This window comes from Magallana gigas, chromosome 6 (assembly GCF_963853765.1).
Source record: "Magallana gigas chromosome 6, xbMagGiga1.1, whole genome shotgun sequence".
Classification (NCBI taxonomy): Eukaryota; Metazoa; Mollusca; class Bivalvia; order Ostreida; family Ostreidae; genus Magallana; species Magallana gigas.
The window spans coordinates 23350151-23368084 of NC_088858.1; the positions used below are offsets into that span (position 1 = coordinate 23350151).

General features: G+C 34.1%; 3 protein-coding genes across 5 annotated transcripts; 2 read left to right on the top strand and 1 right to left on the bottom strand.

Annotated features, from left to right (window-relative positions):
* On the top strand, positions 1-5483 carry LOC105337767 (uncharacterized). The gene is made up of 2 exons (XM_011442660.4): positions 1-138; positions 270-5483. Exon 2 carries the CDS (start codon positions 270-272, stop codon positions 5088-5090), a length of 4821 nt encoding a protein of 1606 aa, XP_011440962.3. The 5' UTR covers positions 1-138; the 3' UTR covers positions 5091-5483.
* Positions 5484-8863: 3380 nt separating this feature from the next.
* On the bottom strand, positions 8864-16780 carry LOC105337766 (protein ZNRD2). 2 transcript variants are annotated; one of them, XM_066087821.1, is made up of 4 exons: positions 16776-16780; positions 11409-11551; positions 10273-10357; positions 8864-9741 (listed from the first exon to the last, which is right to left on the bottom strand). In XM_066087821.1, the coding sequence occupies exons 1-4, from the start codon at positions 16777-16779 to the stop codon at positions 9362-9364; spliced, it is 612 nt and encodes a 203-aa protein (XP_065943893.1). In that variant the 5' UTR covers position 16780; the 3' UTR covers positions 8864-9361. The 2 variants fall into 2 exon arrangements, with proteins under 2 accessions (XP_065943893.1, XP_011440961.3); XM_011442659.4 differs by lacking the exon at positions 16776-16780 and adding an exon at positions 11888-11976.
* On the top strand, positions 12129-17050 carry LOC105324205 (putative leucine-rich repeat-containing protein DDB_G0290503). 2 transcript variants are annotated; one of them, XM_034469924.2, is made up of 7 exons: positions 12129-12257; positions 12396-12483; positions 14204-14759; positions 14881-14925; positions 15299-15352; positions 15495-15713; positions 16736-17050. In XM_034469924.2, exons 2-7 carry the CDS (start codon positions 12448-12450, stop codon positions 16954-16956), a joined length of 1131 nt encoding a protein of 376 aa, XP_034325815.2. In that variant the 5' UTR covers positions 12129-12257; positions 12396-12447; the 3' UTR covers positions 16957-17050. The 2 variants fall into 2 exon arrangements, with proteins under 2 accessions (XP_034325815.2, XP_034325816.2); XM_034469925.2 differs by lacking the exon at positions 15299-15352.
* Positions 17051-17934: the final 884 nt, after the last annotated feature.

Consider the following 17934-nt stretch of genomic DNA (forward strand, 5'->3'; position numbering starts at 1 on the left):
AGGACCATATTGAACGAAGTCATGTCCATTTGGTATCTAAAACTTGTGACATTCAGATTGATATGACAAGACGAGTGGATTACAAGACTTACATCATAGTCAGATGTATTGTTAAAATGGGTTAACCATAACAAGGAGGTATGTTTCACATGCTTAGTGTTTCAGTATTTTTCTTTTAAAATGTAGATCGAATGAATAACAATGTGCTTAGTATACTAGTATATACAGTTAGTTTTATTCTATATTATATCATTATTTACAATTTTTAGATGACGTCGCATATCCCCAACTCCTCGATGGGTGAGGATATTTGTTGTGCCGCAATCGGCGAGGGAAATATTTTATTTTCCTGTCTAAAAATACTAGAAAAAGCAAACATCAAAATCACAGCAGTACTTACAGAAACTCAGTCCATACGAAGTTACTGTGACGAATCGTGCATTCAGTGGTGGGAACGAAAGTCCAATCTTGAAGAAATTCTCAAGGATAAACCTATCCATTATCTGTTTAGTATTTCAAATCCGCGCATCCTAAAGGAAAACGAGCTTCAACTTCCAAAGATTTTGACAATAAATTATCATGACTCTCCTCTTCCAGCATATGCTGGTGTACATGCAACAAGTTGGGCAATCATTAATGATGAAACCGAACACGGTGTTAGTTGGCATATTGTCGAATCTGGAATTGATACTGGTGATATTCTTAAATTCAGAAAAGTCAATATTGATAACGAGGAATCAGCTTTTGCTTTAAACCTGAAGTGCCAGGAAGCTGGAATAAGTTGCTTCGAAGAACTCGTGAATGACATTAAAACAAACTCAGTTGTTCGCAATCCCCAACCAAAAGAAGGGCGTTCTTACTTTGGGCTTCATGCAATACCACCAAACCTGGGAGTGTTGTCATTTGATCGAAAACCAAAGGACACATTTAACCTTGCTCGAGCTCTAGAGTTTGGGCACCATGAAAATTCTCTTGGTTGTGCCAAGCTTTTAACCTCTACTGAAGAATTCGTCGTGGTTACAACTGCAGAGGTGGCATGCAGATTCCCAACAGAGACCACTAAACCGGGTACAATCCTTGATATTGTCGATGACAGTCTCATTGTTAGTACCTTAGGACAACCCCTTCTACTGTCGGTTGCAAAATTGGACGGGTCCAGTATTCCTCTATGCAATTTTAGAAAACACGGTTTAGTTACAGGACTCAGACTTGTCAGTGGTTTTTCGGTTGATACGTCATCTTTATCCACAATAAGGAAAAGAGAAACATTTTGGAAACGTAAATTAGACAGGTATGAACCAACAGTTTTCTTTAAACAACGCATGAATGTTGTCGCAGGTATTATTGATCTTTCCGAAGAAATCCACTTGGAAACAAAATCGGTTACACTTCCATCAATTGCAAGAGACGACGATGAATTCATCATGTCAACACTTGTCGCCTTTATTGGAAGAGTCTGCTGTACTTCGAATGTCAATGTTGGGTTAATAGCCAATAAATTGCAAGTACCAAAGCATGTAGAGGCGCTATATTCCGACATCTGTCCTGCGATTTTCCAGTTGAATATGGCAAGTCAAATTTGTGATGTCCTAAATGTATGCCAAGGAGATTTGAAGAAATATGGTGACTCTTCGAGCTTTCTGATTGATGTTTTCCACAGATATCCTGAACTCCGTGAACGAAAGCAAACATTGCATCACAACATAGTAATTGGAAAATCAGTTGATATGTTGTCGGACATACTTGTAGGAAAAAAAGTTCTGCAAGACTGCAACATTCTACTTCTCTACTCTGGCGAAACAAATGAAATTCACATTCATTACAGCAAGAAACCTGGTCAAGATCTTGGTTTCATATTTGACATTTTCAAACACTTCCCAGTCTTCTTAAGCTCGATCACAAAGAAAACATCGCAATTGTTGTGTGATGTATCTCTCGTACCGCAAGAAGAATTGAAAGTACTATACCCTCCTCCAACCGAAAACCCAAAGCAACAATCAAGTATATCTATGATTGATATTCTTGAGAACTGTGCTGATCACTACAGTGGTAGGATAGCCCTAAAAACATCCACAATGTCATGTTCATATCAAAAGGTAATGCAAATGGTAGGAAGTTTTTCAGCACTTCTACGGGAAACTGCTTTGAACGGTCGAAAGAGAGTCATAGGCTTACATTTACCAAATTCAATTGCATATGTTGTGTCAGTTCTTTCTGTCTTAAAATGCAAGCATGTTTTTCTCCCACTCCCTTTAGACTATCCGAAAGAACGTCTGATCTTTACAGTAAACGATTGTCGAGTTCAAACGATTGTCACGACAAAGGAGAGGGTAGACAAGCTGAATATTAATGAATTGCGAGCAAATCCTAAACTAGTCAATGCTGGAACAATTGACGGGGTTGACTTGTACATCGTACAGTTTTCTGAGGTTAATGAGTTTGAAAAAATGCATTCTATGCTTCTGCAGCAAAAAGACAACTTTGAGAATCTTGCATACATAATGTACACGTCAGGATCAACTGGAAAACCAAAAGGTGTAAAAGTAAGAGAAAGTTCAGTAGTCAACCTTGCTAAAGCACAAATACAGCTTTGGGATTTAAATCCTCAGGACATCATAGGCCAATTTGCCTCCATTGGTTTTGATGCCACTGTTTCAGAAATATTTACTGCTGTATTTTCTGGAGCCAGTCTTGTAATTTTCAAGGAAAAAGAACGACTAGGCCAGGAATTTCTCTTAGCCATGAATAAACACAAAATTTCAACGATAACACTCCCACCGTCGTTACTGAATGTTTACAGCCCAAAGGATTTGCCTTATTTGAAAAAAATTGTGACGGCAGGAGAAGCTTGCACCCTGTCAACAGCGGTGAAATGGGCTGAGAAAAATGAAAGAAGGTTCTTTAATGCATACGGACCAACAGAAGCAACCGTTTGTGCTACTTGCTTTGAATTTATTCCAGAAAACAAGCACGAAGATGTCAATTGCGATCTATCAATAGGAACCTCTATTCCGGGTGTTGACGTTTACCTGTTTGACGATTACATGAAACCTCTACCTCCTGGAGTAATCGGGGAAATTTATATTGGAGGACTTGGTCTTTCCGAAGGTTATCATGGTCATGCAAGCCACCTGACAAAAGAAAGATTTGTACAACATCCCTTGATAAATTCTCCAACAACTCTCTACAAAACAGGGGATCATGGTTTACAGGACTCTGATGGTAATATTACCTTTGTCGGGCGTTTGGACGACATGTTGAAAATTCGAGGTCAAAGAGTAGATCTGAATGAAATCGAACAAGTGCTTATTCAGCATCCAAAGGTAGATGTCGCCGTAGTTGTTCCTCATAGATGCATCAACAACAACGAACTATCAATAGCTGCTTTCGTTTCACCAACTTTCATCTTTTCTTCAGAGCTACGAGAATATCTTGTTAAGGTTTTGCCGAAATTTATGATTCCAAATTTCATCAAAAAACTGGATATATCCGAGTTTCCAAAAACAATAAATGGTAAACTGGACAGGAAAAAACTAGAAAAAGACGAATCTATTCATGAACAAAATCAAGCTGTTGGACACAGTCATCTTAACGAAATCCAGCTCCAGATCGCACAAATCTGGTGTACAGTTTTAAAATTAAACCCTTCCTTTGCCTACTCACTACATAGACAGAGTTCATTTAGCGAATTGGGGGGAAATTCGCTTCAACTGGTACTTTTGCAGAGACATTTAGAGGATGCATTTGGTCTACCACTTTCTTTTAGTGACATTGGCTCTGCAGATACAATTGAGGAATTTTCAGATGTGGTTAAAAGAAAGAGAGATGTTTTGAAGAAAAATGAACAAATTTATTCACAAGATGACGAAAGCCTCCGAAATTTGATTATTGGTGATTCTAACCTGACAAGAGACCTATTTCTATCACAGGCAAGAAGAGGGTCTGTTGATATGCCACATATATCAGCAACAAATCCTAAAAGTTATTTAAGATATCCGAAGAATATTCTTATCTCAGGGGTTACAGGTTTCCTCGGTGCTTACTTGCTTTCTGAACTTCTGGAAAAAAGCAACGCTCATATTTGCTGCATGGTTCGAGAAACGTCTGAAACAAGAGGAATAGGGCGAATATTCGAAAATTTACGCCGATATGACCTTTTCAAATTTGAATATACCAATCGAATTGCTGTCGTCATATCTGATTTGTCACAACCACGCTTGGGTATAGCTCCAGATATTTACAAATCCTTATGCAATTCCATTGACGCTGTGTACATGAATGCTGCAATGATGAATTTCAACACAGATTACCATGACCACAGAACAGCAAATGTATTAAGCACCAAAGAATTCATCAAGTTTGCATTAACAGGAGTCCAGAAAATGCTTTTTTCTACTTCAACCTTAGGAGTTTTTCTGTTTCCGCCTAAATCAGCACCAGGAGAGCCAAACAACCAGATCTTATACGAGTGTGACGAAATGGAGGACCCCATTGAGATTGCTGGAGGTTATGGTCAAAGTAAATGGGCAAGCGAACGACTTGTTATGCAGGCCCTAGACTTATTACCAGGAGGGGCTATATTTCGACCCGCTAGAATAAGTGGCTGCACCCTTAACGGTTTTGGACCAAAGAATGATCTCTTTGCATCTACACTCATCGGAATGAGGAAATTGGGTTACTATCCGGATATGGATTTTCCATACGATTTAACACCTGTTGATTATGTAGCGAAAGCAATTGTAGAAATTTCGCTAAGAATATGTAACGACAGAGGAAAGAATTATGAACGTGTTTTCCATCTTTTCAACAGGAATACAATGCCTTTCAACCGACTTTTTGATGGAGAAAACATCAAACCTTTGTCTTTGGAAGAATGGAGAAAGGTGTTAAAGTCTGCTCCAGAAGACAACAAAGAACTCATCCCATTGACTCCATTCTTCTTCTCTTCGTTCTGGGACAGATCGCCATATTGGCCTATATTTGACACCACAAATACAGACTTTTTAATCTCCAATGAAACCAAACAGCTATTGAGACCAAGTAAAGAACTCCTTTTAGTGTACAAAAAATACTTTGGTATGATAAATTAATCATCGGAAAACAAATTGGAAATAAATAATAATGTAATTATTTTCTAAGCTGTAAAAGTTATCAATTGTTGATGTGTGTAATTAACATATAATGTACGTGTACAGAACACTTTGAATGTAAAATAGGCAATAATAAAATCGTTAAATTACCGGAAAAAAATTCCATTTGTATCATAGTTTCAAAAAGTTATGCATTATAAGATAATGATGTAACAGTACAATAGAGTTATTAAAATGTGATGACAATTAAATCGAGATACTTCATTCTTGCCGAGTAATTATTCTTGCATTTCTCATTGCACCGCTTATAAAAATAGTGTTACCTTCTAAGCACATTTTTTAAAATGTAATGTTATATCGTAATGCTTGCCGTATATATGTCATAAATACGTTAATATAAAATATTTATTTATTGTTTTATTTGTAATGATGTACTGACAAGTAATTTTCTTTGCAACAATTTATAGCAAAATACATGACAAATTAAAATATATATTTTAAGGACGTTATTTACTCAGGGTTTGAGTTCTCAAATCCGGATTGTTAAAAAGTTCAATTTCATGAGTAAATTTTGATTTAAATACAAAAAGTATTGATGAAATGAATTACTATTGATATAACAATCAATATTTTTACTAAATTTTGGAATTAGGCTCTGACAATGTTTGACTTTTAGCAAACAGAGGAAATTCGGACTAAATTTTTCAGATTTTGTTTTTCACTGAAATATTTTTGGTAGTACTATTATATTTAAAGTTAAGATTTTATTTGTTAGTCAACATAATTTTGCATATTTTCTGTTGGTTTTATCTTGCTTTTTCGTTTAGATAATCGTATGGCACACACTACAAAAATAATGAAAAATGCTTAAAAATGATAAAAGACACCATATCTCAAAATTTTGATCATTGACCTCATATAAATTTTATACCAGCAGAGAAAAGTCAATATACTTAGTTTAATACTATAAATGGTTTATCATTATCATCATACAGTTTTTTGTTATATTGAATCAAAAATGGGTAGTAATTTGAAAACTGATAGAGGAAATTCGGACTAGAATATCTATAAAAATTGTGAATGAAAACTTAATGCTTTGTATCTATTTAATGTCACTACCATTTATAAACTGTATTTCATTTGTTAAAGAGTTAAGCAATTTGTATTATTTTCACAATTAAAAAAATCTGAATCATAGTGTAAAATTTTTCTGGATTTTTCTTGAATTTTCAAGAAATATTCAATGGTCATTAACTCAAAAAGTAGGTCATTGACCTACTTTTTTGAAAGTGAAGAATAACACTACCATGTAAGGTCTATAACACACAATAGTTGTTTTTCATTATCATCAGTGGAATTTTTTTTTCATTCTGAGTAAACGTCATCCTGAATTTATCAATTCATCTAATTTTTGTGTAACACTATTTAAAACCTATTAACTCTAATTGAAAATGTTGGATAATGAAAATCTAACCGCAAAAAGGGCCCATGGGCCACATTGCTCACTTACGCAACATTCCATAACCTATGTTAGCAGCCTTTTTTAACAATAAATTGTAGAAAATCTAGTACGATTTTGATCCATGTAATTGTCAAGCAAATGTGAATAAAACTTAATTAAGGCAATAAAACCTTATAAGTCTTAACCGTTCGGATCGGGTTTTTTTTTCCATTGTATTGGTTGACATATAAACTACGATTTTTAGACCCAATGACGGCGAGCTTCGTTTAACTAGAACTGTCATTGTAACTCTCTGGTTTAAGTTAAAAAATAAAACGTGTGAGTATCTAAAACACAATTCTATTTAAAATAACAAGATGGATATGGCACTAGTTTAACTATATCACGTGTCCTTGTAAAACACAAACATTTAACCAGTCGTTGAACAATTTAGCGATCAGGAAAAAAAACCACACGGTGAAAATACATATTACAAATAATGCAATTGCATTTGGCTAACAGTCACGTCAAACACTTGCCAGAACGCATATTACTATACACGCGTGGGAAACATGATAATGGGGAGGGCCAAATGGATAAATCTCCCTTTGAAAGAGGGCATAGCCCTCCATTTTCACAAACGTACGTGAATCCCTTTCACCTAATGACGCTTTGTGTCAAGTTTGTTTGAAATTGACCCTGTGGCAATCTAATTAAAATTAGACTTGTAATTCCGCTCCTCTACGATACGCTATACAATTACGCTATACAAGTATAGCGTATCGTAGAGGAGCGGAATTACAAGTCTTATTTTAATAAGATTGACCCTGTGGTTCTTGAGAAGAAATCAAAAATGTAAAAAGTTTACAGACAGACAGATGGGACGGACGGACGGACGGACAAACAGACTGATACCAGACAAAAAGTGATCAGAAAAGTTCACTTGAGATTTCACCTTCGATGAGCTAAAAAGTAAAAATGCCAAGTTAAACACAAGCGCTTAATCATTTTTTCATTTTTTTTAGTTAACTGCTAAATTAGTTATCCTCAGTATTATTTCTAAAAATAAACATGTAACTTTGCTGAGGGGTACCAGTTATGGACTTTAAGACAAAAGATTGGAATTTTTTATTCCATGTACACTCATATATATAATAATACATTCTCTGAAGGAATCAAATTATTTGAATTCACAAATGCGTGATTTTCATTTGAAACATACTATACAGTAATAGGGTTGTGGCTACTTGTGGGCATATATGCCTCGCCGCTTATATATTCCTTTAGATTCTTTCAAATAAAATACCCTGAAAAAAATACGTGGCGCCTACCCCACCTACATAATGTCCAAGTGTTTGAGCTTTTCCAAAGATAACTCAACTCCCATATGCATGTTACTAGAGTTGGTTTCTCAATAATCACTGTCTGTCTTCCGTGCAATACTTTTGGTTATTGAAATTGACTTTTATTAAATTAATTAAACATAATAAGTCTTAGAATACTCGATGAGCTACTTTCACCGCTTATAAATCAAGGGCCACGCGCTACACCGATCACGCGCCCCGTATGTGCGATTCTACACGGTGATTCAGGTATATTGCACCACTACGAATACATGACTGTATGTTGGTTTCCTTATTTTTTTATTTTCAAGTATGTTCAGACTTTTTTAAGATTAGGAGGTTTAAATGAGTTGGTTTAAAAAAAAACGTTTCCAATAAACCAATTATTTAAACAATGAAATGTTTTCTTTAACGATTCAGGCAGGTATATATGATGACATTGCAACCAGTTAGCGATTATGCAGTTTTTTTCTGCAATGATGCTACCTTTAAAGTGCGCATGAATCATCTAGCATTTTATTGTTTATATTTATTTTTACTTGGTAGATTAATATTCTAAAATAAATTGTTAAAAACCTGCAAAATGTAAGGACATATTTTACATTAAGAAAACGCCATCATACAAAAAAAAATAATGATATGTTTTGTGAACAGCAGAAAGACAACATCTTTTTTTTATACCTATTTTTTTCCTGAATGGTTAATTTACATTACTAACAGTGTGGTATTTTAAAAATCTTAATCTTCAAACTTACATGTAGATGTTACAGCTGTTCAGCAAAAATCAGTATATACATGTACATGCATTTCCTACTGAGGGACCTGGGTATTTAAACATTTTGATGTATGAAAACCTGCTATCCAACAATTACCTGTTTTCAAGGAAACTGAATCATCTTTTCTATTACGCGTGAACATACATGAACTGTGTAACTGACATTAACTTGTACACAACTGATGAAAATATTAGTCATGTAACAAATAACATATTAAAGATATCACTGACAATGTTTTATTATATTGATAGCAATACAATGTATAAAGTAAAACAAAAACAAGATGACCAAATATTAAAGTGTCATATATTGGTGGTTTATTTTTGGTCTTTTTTGTTATGTTTAGAGTAAAACTCTTACACATATTATGTACATACATTCAGTAATTTATTGTGATATGAAAAAGAATTTTCCCAAGTACATTTGTGATTATATTAACTATACCTAGTTACTATGGAAAGTAACTAATCAAGTATAATAAAAATAGTCTAGACTCTGGAACAAATCAGCATGGCACTTTGTGACCATAACAACAAATATAATTCCAAGGCAAAGTCCCCTTTCTTTTGAAAAAAACCCCCCACTGCATTTTCATATGGCAAGCAAAGTTTAATTAAAATCATCAGTCTGTGATATAACAGACAGGCAAACTGAGTCTTCTAGAAGGAGGCACACAACTTAGTACATTTGTATGTGTAATGGCATAGCAAATCATGACTGTGAGGACTTCAAGCTCTGCATTGCATCAGCACTGGCCTTGATGAGGTTACACAACTGAATGCTATATTCTACACTACTGGAAGCTTTTAATTCCTCACTTGCCCACCTAATTTTTTCACACAGACTGTCCAAGGCAGAACTGTAGTCAGGATTTGGCCACACCTCTAAACTTTCACTTGCTGGCTTTGCCGCCTTTTTGGCCCCTTCTTCGTACAGACCTAGCCTGGGGTCAATAGACAGGGGAGAGGGTTGTTGTCCTTGGGGTACCGCCCTTCTACCAGAAGTTGAAGAGGCTGCTGGAAAGGTTCTGGATCCTTGTGTAACGCCTTGTCTCTCCTCGGTCAGAGATCTTGCTGCTGATGAACTCATAACTAAAGGAAACAAAGGACTATATCAATGTGATATACCAGTACATATAAATCTACGAAGCCTTTATGTATTCATGAATTTAAATATCGGTTTTGTATGTGACTTCATTACTTTCTTTCAATTGATAATTTGCATACCACAGTCACTTAGGAAAGAGTAAGTGTACCTTAGTCAGATTTGTATGATACTGTCTATATGCAATTCCTATTATTTATTTTTTTGTTTTAAACTCATACCTACTTGTATATTCCTGAACTTCCATGTAGGGGAAGGCCAGATTTAAGTTAGTCTCAATGATGAGTTAATGTAAGTAAATGGTTTACTATTAAGTGTTACTATGCACACATAAACAGGTTCATATCTACATAAATCTAACCAAATACATGTAAGGTAAATATCTGTGATGCACATAAATTGCATAACCAGCAACTCTATCATAAACAAGAGACCTATGTGCACTTGTGTGAGGTATACTATAGTTGTACTGGCTGAACATGGACACGGATGCTCAAGTCTTATAATGATTGGCATACCTGGATCATCCTTGTCTGTGTCTGTATCTAGCTCCTGGCAGGCAATGCAATACTTCATTGCTTGTTTATCTTCCAAAAGTATTGTCTACAAATGATTGCATTTTCATAATTTTACAATGTATTAACACATGCAGAAAGGTTAATTGTCAATTCTTTCAATGTATGGTGTTTCATACACAATACGGTACTTTTCAAAGAGATAAATAGCTAATAAACTTTGGTTTTTTTTATTAATGTCAAAATTTTCAAAAATTTTCTATTTTTAATGCAAGTTGATAAGTTGCATAAAGTAAGATACAGAGCTCACATATCTTTTTTATGTTAACAAGGCTTGTGCCGTTTTTTTTATTTTCTTACATCTAGGTTGCAGGAGAGAAAATAAATTAATTTATTGAAATTTGAAATAAAATAAGAAAAAGTCAACACCAAAAACTGTGTAATATGGAAACATAAAACTTTCAGAGAGAAAAATTAAAGAAAAATGAAGTTTTTGTCAATATATTCATTGACAACATATATGAACAAAATCAATGCACCAGCTTTGTTTACATAACGAAGAAATGGCAGTTCTGTATCTTACTTATAACTTCACAACTGGCAGTAAAATTTGGACTGATTATTATAAATACCCAAATTAAGCATTTATATTCATAAACAATAAAAACTGAAATGTAAAAATTGAGAAAAAAAAAATGTGATCATGTCCCTTTAAATTTTAATTTGATACTCAATACAATTTATTTATGATACAGTGTACTGTGGATTCCTTATTAAACGCAAGGAATTAATATCCATGTAAAATTACAAGAATCACCCTTCGCGGATTTTAAAATCTCGCCATTATTTTCTAAAAGTTGAGAACTGTAAGAATTAAATAAGGAGAAAAGTTCCATGTTCGCGATTTTTTATTCTCGCAATTTGATACAAACTAATGGGATTGCAGAATTACAGTATTATATCCCTGTAAATGTTTCCTATGTAAAATAACAACTTATAATAAAACCATTTTTTTTTTATTTAACCATGAAATAGTTTCTGTGCTATCCACCCATAGGGAATACTTTGGTCATCAAAACTATTCCTCATAGCCAGTAAATAGGTACATGTATAAAACTTCATTTAATAAAGAAACCTACATCACACGTTTCACAGACACTGCCCAGCATTTTGTAGCCCTTTAACAGGTAGTCCCCCATCAGCTTGCTTATCTTGTCCGATCTCTCCCGCCTGGCCTCCAAAATCTTCATCTCTGCCTCTGATGGAGGCTCCCATTCAAAATCTATCAATTGAAAATTGTTACAATCAATGTTACATTACAATGCCTGTTGACTCTAATCTAAAACAAAAAATGAAATAGTGCAAATTGATAATTAATCATTAACAGATTAGAGGTAATTCGATTTGCTTCCCTTTGGGGTAATCATTGCAGTGCAGTAAAAGATATTGCAGTTTATGCCCTTTCTTTAAACTTTCAGAAATATACATCAAATGATTGTTTTCCCTCGTGTATTATAGGAAATAATTATATAGGCCAGGATATCATTCATTAATCACGTTAATAATCATCTATACCAAGCACATTCACAAGACAAGTTGTTATAAATAATGGACATACCCATGCTTAGATGCTGATGCTCTCCTTTTTCTTGTTTTGAATGGCGTGTTCCTACCTGGACAGCTCGTACAATAGTTTGTTCGTTAGTTTTCTCTAGATCTCTTTCTCTTTTTTAAATAAAAGATTCGTTGATAAATTTTAATTTGAATTGTTTTAAAATCAACAGAGTTGTTGCAGATATGGAATTTATTTTACACAAGCCTTGAATCGTTGACCATCTGCATTTACATACGAGCTCTGTGAACTCGTGATTCCTACTTTCATTTTGATTTCTCACCATTGAAAAGGAAGTCTTCCTCGCTGTTTTGTGAATGTCTTTCTTTAAGTCACAATGTCTACAGTTATCTAATGCATGGAACGCTTCATAAGAGTAAGTATTACATGAACTATAACTTATCACAGTTATAAACATCTCTCTCTCTCTCTCTCTCTCTCTCTCTCTCTCTCTCTCTCTCTCTCTCTGAGTCTCGCAATATCAGTTTTATGTAATTTATCAATGCTCTTTCAGTTTTGTTGCTATTCTCGAGAAAACACGATCATCATATCGCCCCTGTAACAAGATGCCTCCATTTACCAACAGTTTACAAAAATTACAGGTAAGGTAACTGAACTGAATATTGATAATGCTGCGATATTGCCTTATTTATAGGAAGTACACGATAGGCTATGTATTATATGTTCTGTAGAAGCAATAGAAGACGAATTTCATTTTTTATTACATTGTACATCTTATTCAAAACTTAGAACCGAATTCTTTACTAGTATTGGCTTTAATAATCGATCATTAAACATGTCAGACTCAGACTGCACTGGTTTTCTCTTAGCTAACTTTCCTAGACAAACGGCAAAATTTGTATATTCAGCTTTTATGTGCAGACAATCTATCTTGTATAAAAATAACAATGCGTAATCTTATTATTTGTATAATCATGTGTATAAAGTGACATATAGGTCCGATGGGCCGGGTGTTTATTAATTAAGGTATTTTATCATATACATGTATCTTTATTTGTTTATAAAACACATGTCACTATAATAAATCATTTACTTTTATAAATCTGTGCATAGATGTACCTACTGCAACCACCGGTTTCGTTCGTAAGCCCATTTAGAATTTAGTAGTCATCAATCATCATATTTTGTGTTACTATATGTTATGGTGAGTTTTTTTTTTTTGGGGGGGGGGGGGGGGGGTTCTGATTACAATAAAAGAGTTTCTTTATTATATCAACAATTCCATTTTCTTACACTGCAAATAATTTTGGATGTCAATACAATTTTTCTATCAGAAAATATTAGGTATTTTTATTATTCTAATCATACATGATTTATTTTGTGATATCAGAAAATTATCTATTCATCATACGGAAAGTTTGATATTTGATGTAAAAAAAATATATGAAAAAAGGGGAAATTTGTAGTAAGATATAATTGTAATCGTAATTTTATCTTTAATTCCGACACCATATTTTATCTAAGATGGGGTTGGGGTGGCTTTGTGTGCTCACTGCTCAGGCATTTACGATTATAGCTTCTTGCTCTTAGAAGCATCTTCTATTTTTTTTAAACTACATTGTATGTACCGATATACAATTGAAACCGCAAATTTATTGTAAAAATGTTTACTTAATTTTTATAAAAAGGTTATACTTTTCGATCATTTTGCATCTATATTCCTGGGTCAAAAGATGCTTATATGATTGCATGTTTAATAACCGCAATATCTAGGCTTCTATTCGGTTTGTGATGTCGGTTTGATATTTAAATGTAACGTTGAAAGTATTACGTTAAATTTTTGTTTTCATTTATCTTTTATGTGATGACTCTTTGAACGATGTTTGATGACTTTTTTACCGAGGAAGTTGAGCTTGATTATTTGTTTGGTTTTTTTTCGTAAATGAATCTTTCTTGCAAAAGAATTACGTTAAGGCAAAAAGCAGATTCACAGAGAGCTTTGGTCATACTTATTATATAATTATTACATGCATACATGTATATATACTATTAGACAGAGGAAGAAAACAGATATACTTAAAATAAGTATATTATCAACTTCCAAATTTTATGAATTGTCTTCCGAGAATGATTAAAATGAAAAAGGATATAACTGTTGCAGAATGCCTGTAGCTTAAATGTCGCCTGATTATTCATGGAATACAGGCACTTGACGTTAAACGAAATTTCTTTTAATATGTATATAATTTCCCTTCTGTATGAGGATTTTTTGCACACAAAATTACCTGCCTGCATGTAGCATATTGGAAATCATTGGCAAGATATATAACAGGACCCGTGTGAATTCTTTTTTTCAACAAGGAATCTCTGAATGAGCTGAAATCGGAGATTGACAAATACCACTGTCCTAAATGTGGAGTCAGACTCGAGTCTTACGAAGAGAGCAACTCTGCTACGGTGACTCCATCTTATAACCAGTTAGAGGATAGAATTTTAGACCTGCAGAATGAATGTAAAAGTTTGGCGTCAAAGAATAAAGAATATAAAGAAAAAATAGCTGAACAAGAGCACACAATTAGTGAGCAATTTAAAGAACTAGATCGACTAAGAGATGCATGTACAGAATTAAAACAAGGATCGTCGAACGAACTTGAGAAAACTACATCTGAACAACTAGCAGAAATATCCCAACTGAAAGTGGCGGCAAAAGCGTTCGCCGAGGAAGAAGAAAAACTAAAGAGGGAGATATCAGAAAGAGATAAATATATTGAACGTTTGAATTCTACACAAAAGACGAACAAGGAACAATACGAGAAGTCTATACAACGACTGGAAGATGAGAACAAACGCTATAAGGAAAAGCTGAAGAGTTCTCAATCGGAAGTTGACAAGCTTTCTGCGAAGCTTGCTGAAAAAGGTGATTTGTGATATTAAATTAAGTATCTGAAAATCAAATTGTTAATTTCATGTCATTTTTTTTCTATGTTAAAGTGAATTTACATTTGATTAATAACTAATTAATGGTATTTATCTTACAGATAGAATAAACAATGATTTAGTTAGCAGAAGATTGGAAATTGAAGGTATGTACCTGCTTTTCGGTATCATAGAGAGAAACGTATGCATGCATGTATATTTATTGCTCAAATTTATAATTATTGTTATAAATGTGTATAAAATATTTCTGACGCGGGGTTTCTATCAGTTTTTAAATTGATTTCATAAAAAAAAAAAAACACTCTTTATCGGTGGAACGGTTGTGTGATCATACATCTCTATATATAAACGCTTGTGCAACCAAATTGTTATTTTTATATATAGACTTGCATTTGAGATGTCTCCAAGACATGTTAAGTACTGACCAGCGTTGGAAAAACTTTTCTTACTATAAGAGTAAGGATCCAGAGTATCATTCTACAGCCATATATATTCTTATCGTTCCGTTCTATTCTACAGAGAAATGTAAACAGTTGGAACGCGACCTTGAACAAAGATCAAGGAAAGAAATTGGTAGGTTATCAGAATCTGTGTTACGTCAATTTCGATCATGCTTTGTACTGTAGGAAAATACACAACACGTATATAATACCTGAGGATAGATAGGTCAGTATAATACTGTACGTTATGTGAACGCTTTGGGGTTTTTTTTAAGGTGTTGGTTTCCATACTACTGTTGCACCGTCCATGTCGTCACTAATATTGGGAGGCCTGACGTCACGTTTGACTGATCGTCTGGCGGGGGAAAAGGTTGATCTCGTGAGACAAGCGTACTCCGGAGGCCCGGATGTCAACTTTCCATTATTGGTCGTCTGCGTGAATGTTTCTAGGATCGGGGCGGATGCGAAAGAAGCATTGAAAGGAATTCCTAAAGGTATACATTCCACAAGACTAACAAGTTGAAGTGACGTGTACAAATTTTACGTTATTCTTTTTTTTTTTTTTTTTTTTTGGGGGGGGGGGGGGTTAAACGTTTTTTGGTTGAACGGCATCCTCACAATGTCAGGGGCCCTGGGTCCACTCGTGGCCGTGGGACGGGACGAGTGGACTCAGGACCCCTGTCATTGTGAGGATGGAAGATGGTTGAACGGAAGAAGAAAACGATATAATTTTTAATCCATAAACACAACTTTGTTTTATTCTAAGAGGTGTAAATATTGTACATTGCATAGTTTTTTGCAACTTTTCGTTTCGAATTGCAAATATATAATCTAGATAAAGAAAAAAGGCAACTTTAATGTTCCGTCTGTCTTCCAATTAATTTTCCAAAAGTCACAGTTTAACCAGTTCAGATTATGTTTTCTCCTTTTTTAACAGCAATTATTGAAAATCAAAACAAATATATGATTAACAATTTACTTTTCGCTTTCACTTGTTTCCGTTTATTTGAATCATGACAACAGTTTATATTTACATACATGTGCACCAAGTACCATTTCCTCTATTTCGTACGTAAATAAATTTTAATTCATAGCTCTGTAAAAAAAACGCGGGTTGTGTATTTTTTCTGCGGTGTTGCTTTAAAACTTCATATCCCGCATGAATCACCAAAGAAAGCACTCTATTGTTTAAGTGATAAAAGTCTGACCAAAAATAAAATAACAGTAAAGTGTTTTGTAATCAAATCTTTGGGGGTTTTTTTCAACACTACGGGTAACTGTTACGTGCGAAACGAAATCGAAACCAAACCAAACCAATCGAAACCAAACCTAACGAAACAAATTAACTTTTCGATTGGTTTCGTTTCGATTTCGTTTCGCACTTTACATGTACCCCAACAATACTCCATCTTTGCAAACCGCGGGCAATATCATGTCTGATGACTGAGGGAAGCTGTGTGGACCTGAGACGATTCGAATACTGGCGTAATTACCATAATTTTGTTTAAATTTGTAGCTAAAGATGTCGCCTTGTTGGTATTTCACCACAAGGAGGCCCATGCTCTCCCGAGCCAGACGAGCGACAAGATCCTGACCGGAGCGGACTTCAGCGGCCTGGGTAGTATCATAGACCTCGCCTTCCTGTCCCAGAGAGGGATCTACGAGTGTGACATGAACAATGTCGGCATCGAACGCGTGGCTTCCTTTTTACTCCAGTACAAAACTCAGAGAAAATAGTATAGTGGTTCTTTTATAACGCAATAAATGGGCACGTGTAAATACTAATATTACATATATGATATTGAGCTATAAATAAAAGTTATGATGCAGAGTATTTTGATTTTGTGATGATATGTGTGTGAATTTGCATGTTATAAATTCTGTAGCACTCGGACTTCTCAGAAAAAAAAAGATTTAGAGGTCTTCTTTTACGTTCATGTTTGATTTATCTTTTTTGGGCGCTAGGATTTTTAACGGACACATTATTGTTCTCTTAAATCCACTGTTGATTATGATACTTTATATTATTCAATTAACATTCATAAAAAAAATTTAAAATATTTTTTATGATAATCAGTTTAGGTTTTGACTTTTCAATATTCTAATACAGTACTGTATTATAATAAATGATATATATTTTTATAACAAAATGATAAGAAACAAGTTCTAAAAACTTACAAGATCTCTTTCCAATTTGTCATTTGAATAATATAATTAAGAAAGTATCTCAGACAATAGTTGAATTATATTACAATAAAGAATCGAAGAAAAAAAGACACTATTATTTTCAAAACTAAAATTCTTACGTGTAGTTTTCATAATAAAAAAGTCACTAAATATGAGATCTTACAGGAATCTACCTATTTTACGAAGTACTGAGAGAATGAAGCAGTTAATATCATTCGTTAAAGCGCTGCTTTCCCAAACGATATTTAGTTTTTATCTTATCTAAAATTGAAAAAAATAGCGGGTCGATGATTTCGTTTTTTGCATCTGATTAAATTTTACATACAAAGAAAAGCTGGCAAATGTCCTGTCTCATTCCACACACAACGCATTTTGGAGAAGCATCAATAATCTGTTTAATTGTTTAAATCATAATTCAGTAAACTGCAAATATTAGGTGCATATGCAAATATTGTTATGCTACGTGTACAATAAAAAGGGAAGGTAAGTCCCGTATCTGGATTTGTTCACAAGAAAAATACAGTTGTA

Excerpts from the sequence above, each read along its gene's own strand:
- LOC105324205 (XM_034469924.2), top strand. The coding sequence starts at position 12,448 with ATGCCTCCATTTACCAACAGTTTACAAAAATTACAG. Across the intron at positions 14,926-15,298 it reads CAGAAGATTGGAAATTGAAG|AGAAATGTAAACAGTTGGAA; the intron begins GTATGTACCTGC and ends TCTATTCTACAG. Across the intron at positions 15,714-16,735 it reads ATTGAAAGGAATTCCTAAAG|CTAAAGATGTCGCCTTGTTG; the intron begins GTATACATTCCA and ends TTAAATTTGTAG.
- LOC105337766 (XM_066087821.1), bottom strand. Across the intron at positions 10,358-11,408 it reads GTGTCTGTGAAACGTGTGAT|ACAATACTTTTGGAAGATAA; the intron begins GTAGGTTTCTTT and ends AATCATTTGTAG. Across the intron at positions 9,742-10,272 it reads CACAGACAAGGATGATCCAG|TTATGAGTTCATCAGCAGCA; the intron begins GTATGCCAATCA and ends TGTTTCCTTTAG.
- LOC105337767 (XM_011442660.4), top strand. The coding sequence starts at position 270 with ATGACGTCGCATATCCCCAACTCCTCGATGGGTGAGGATATTTGTTGT.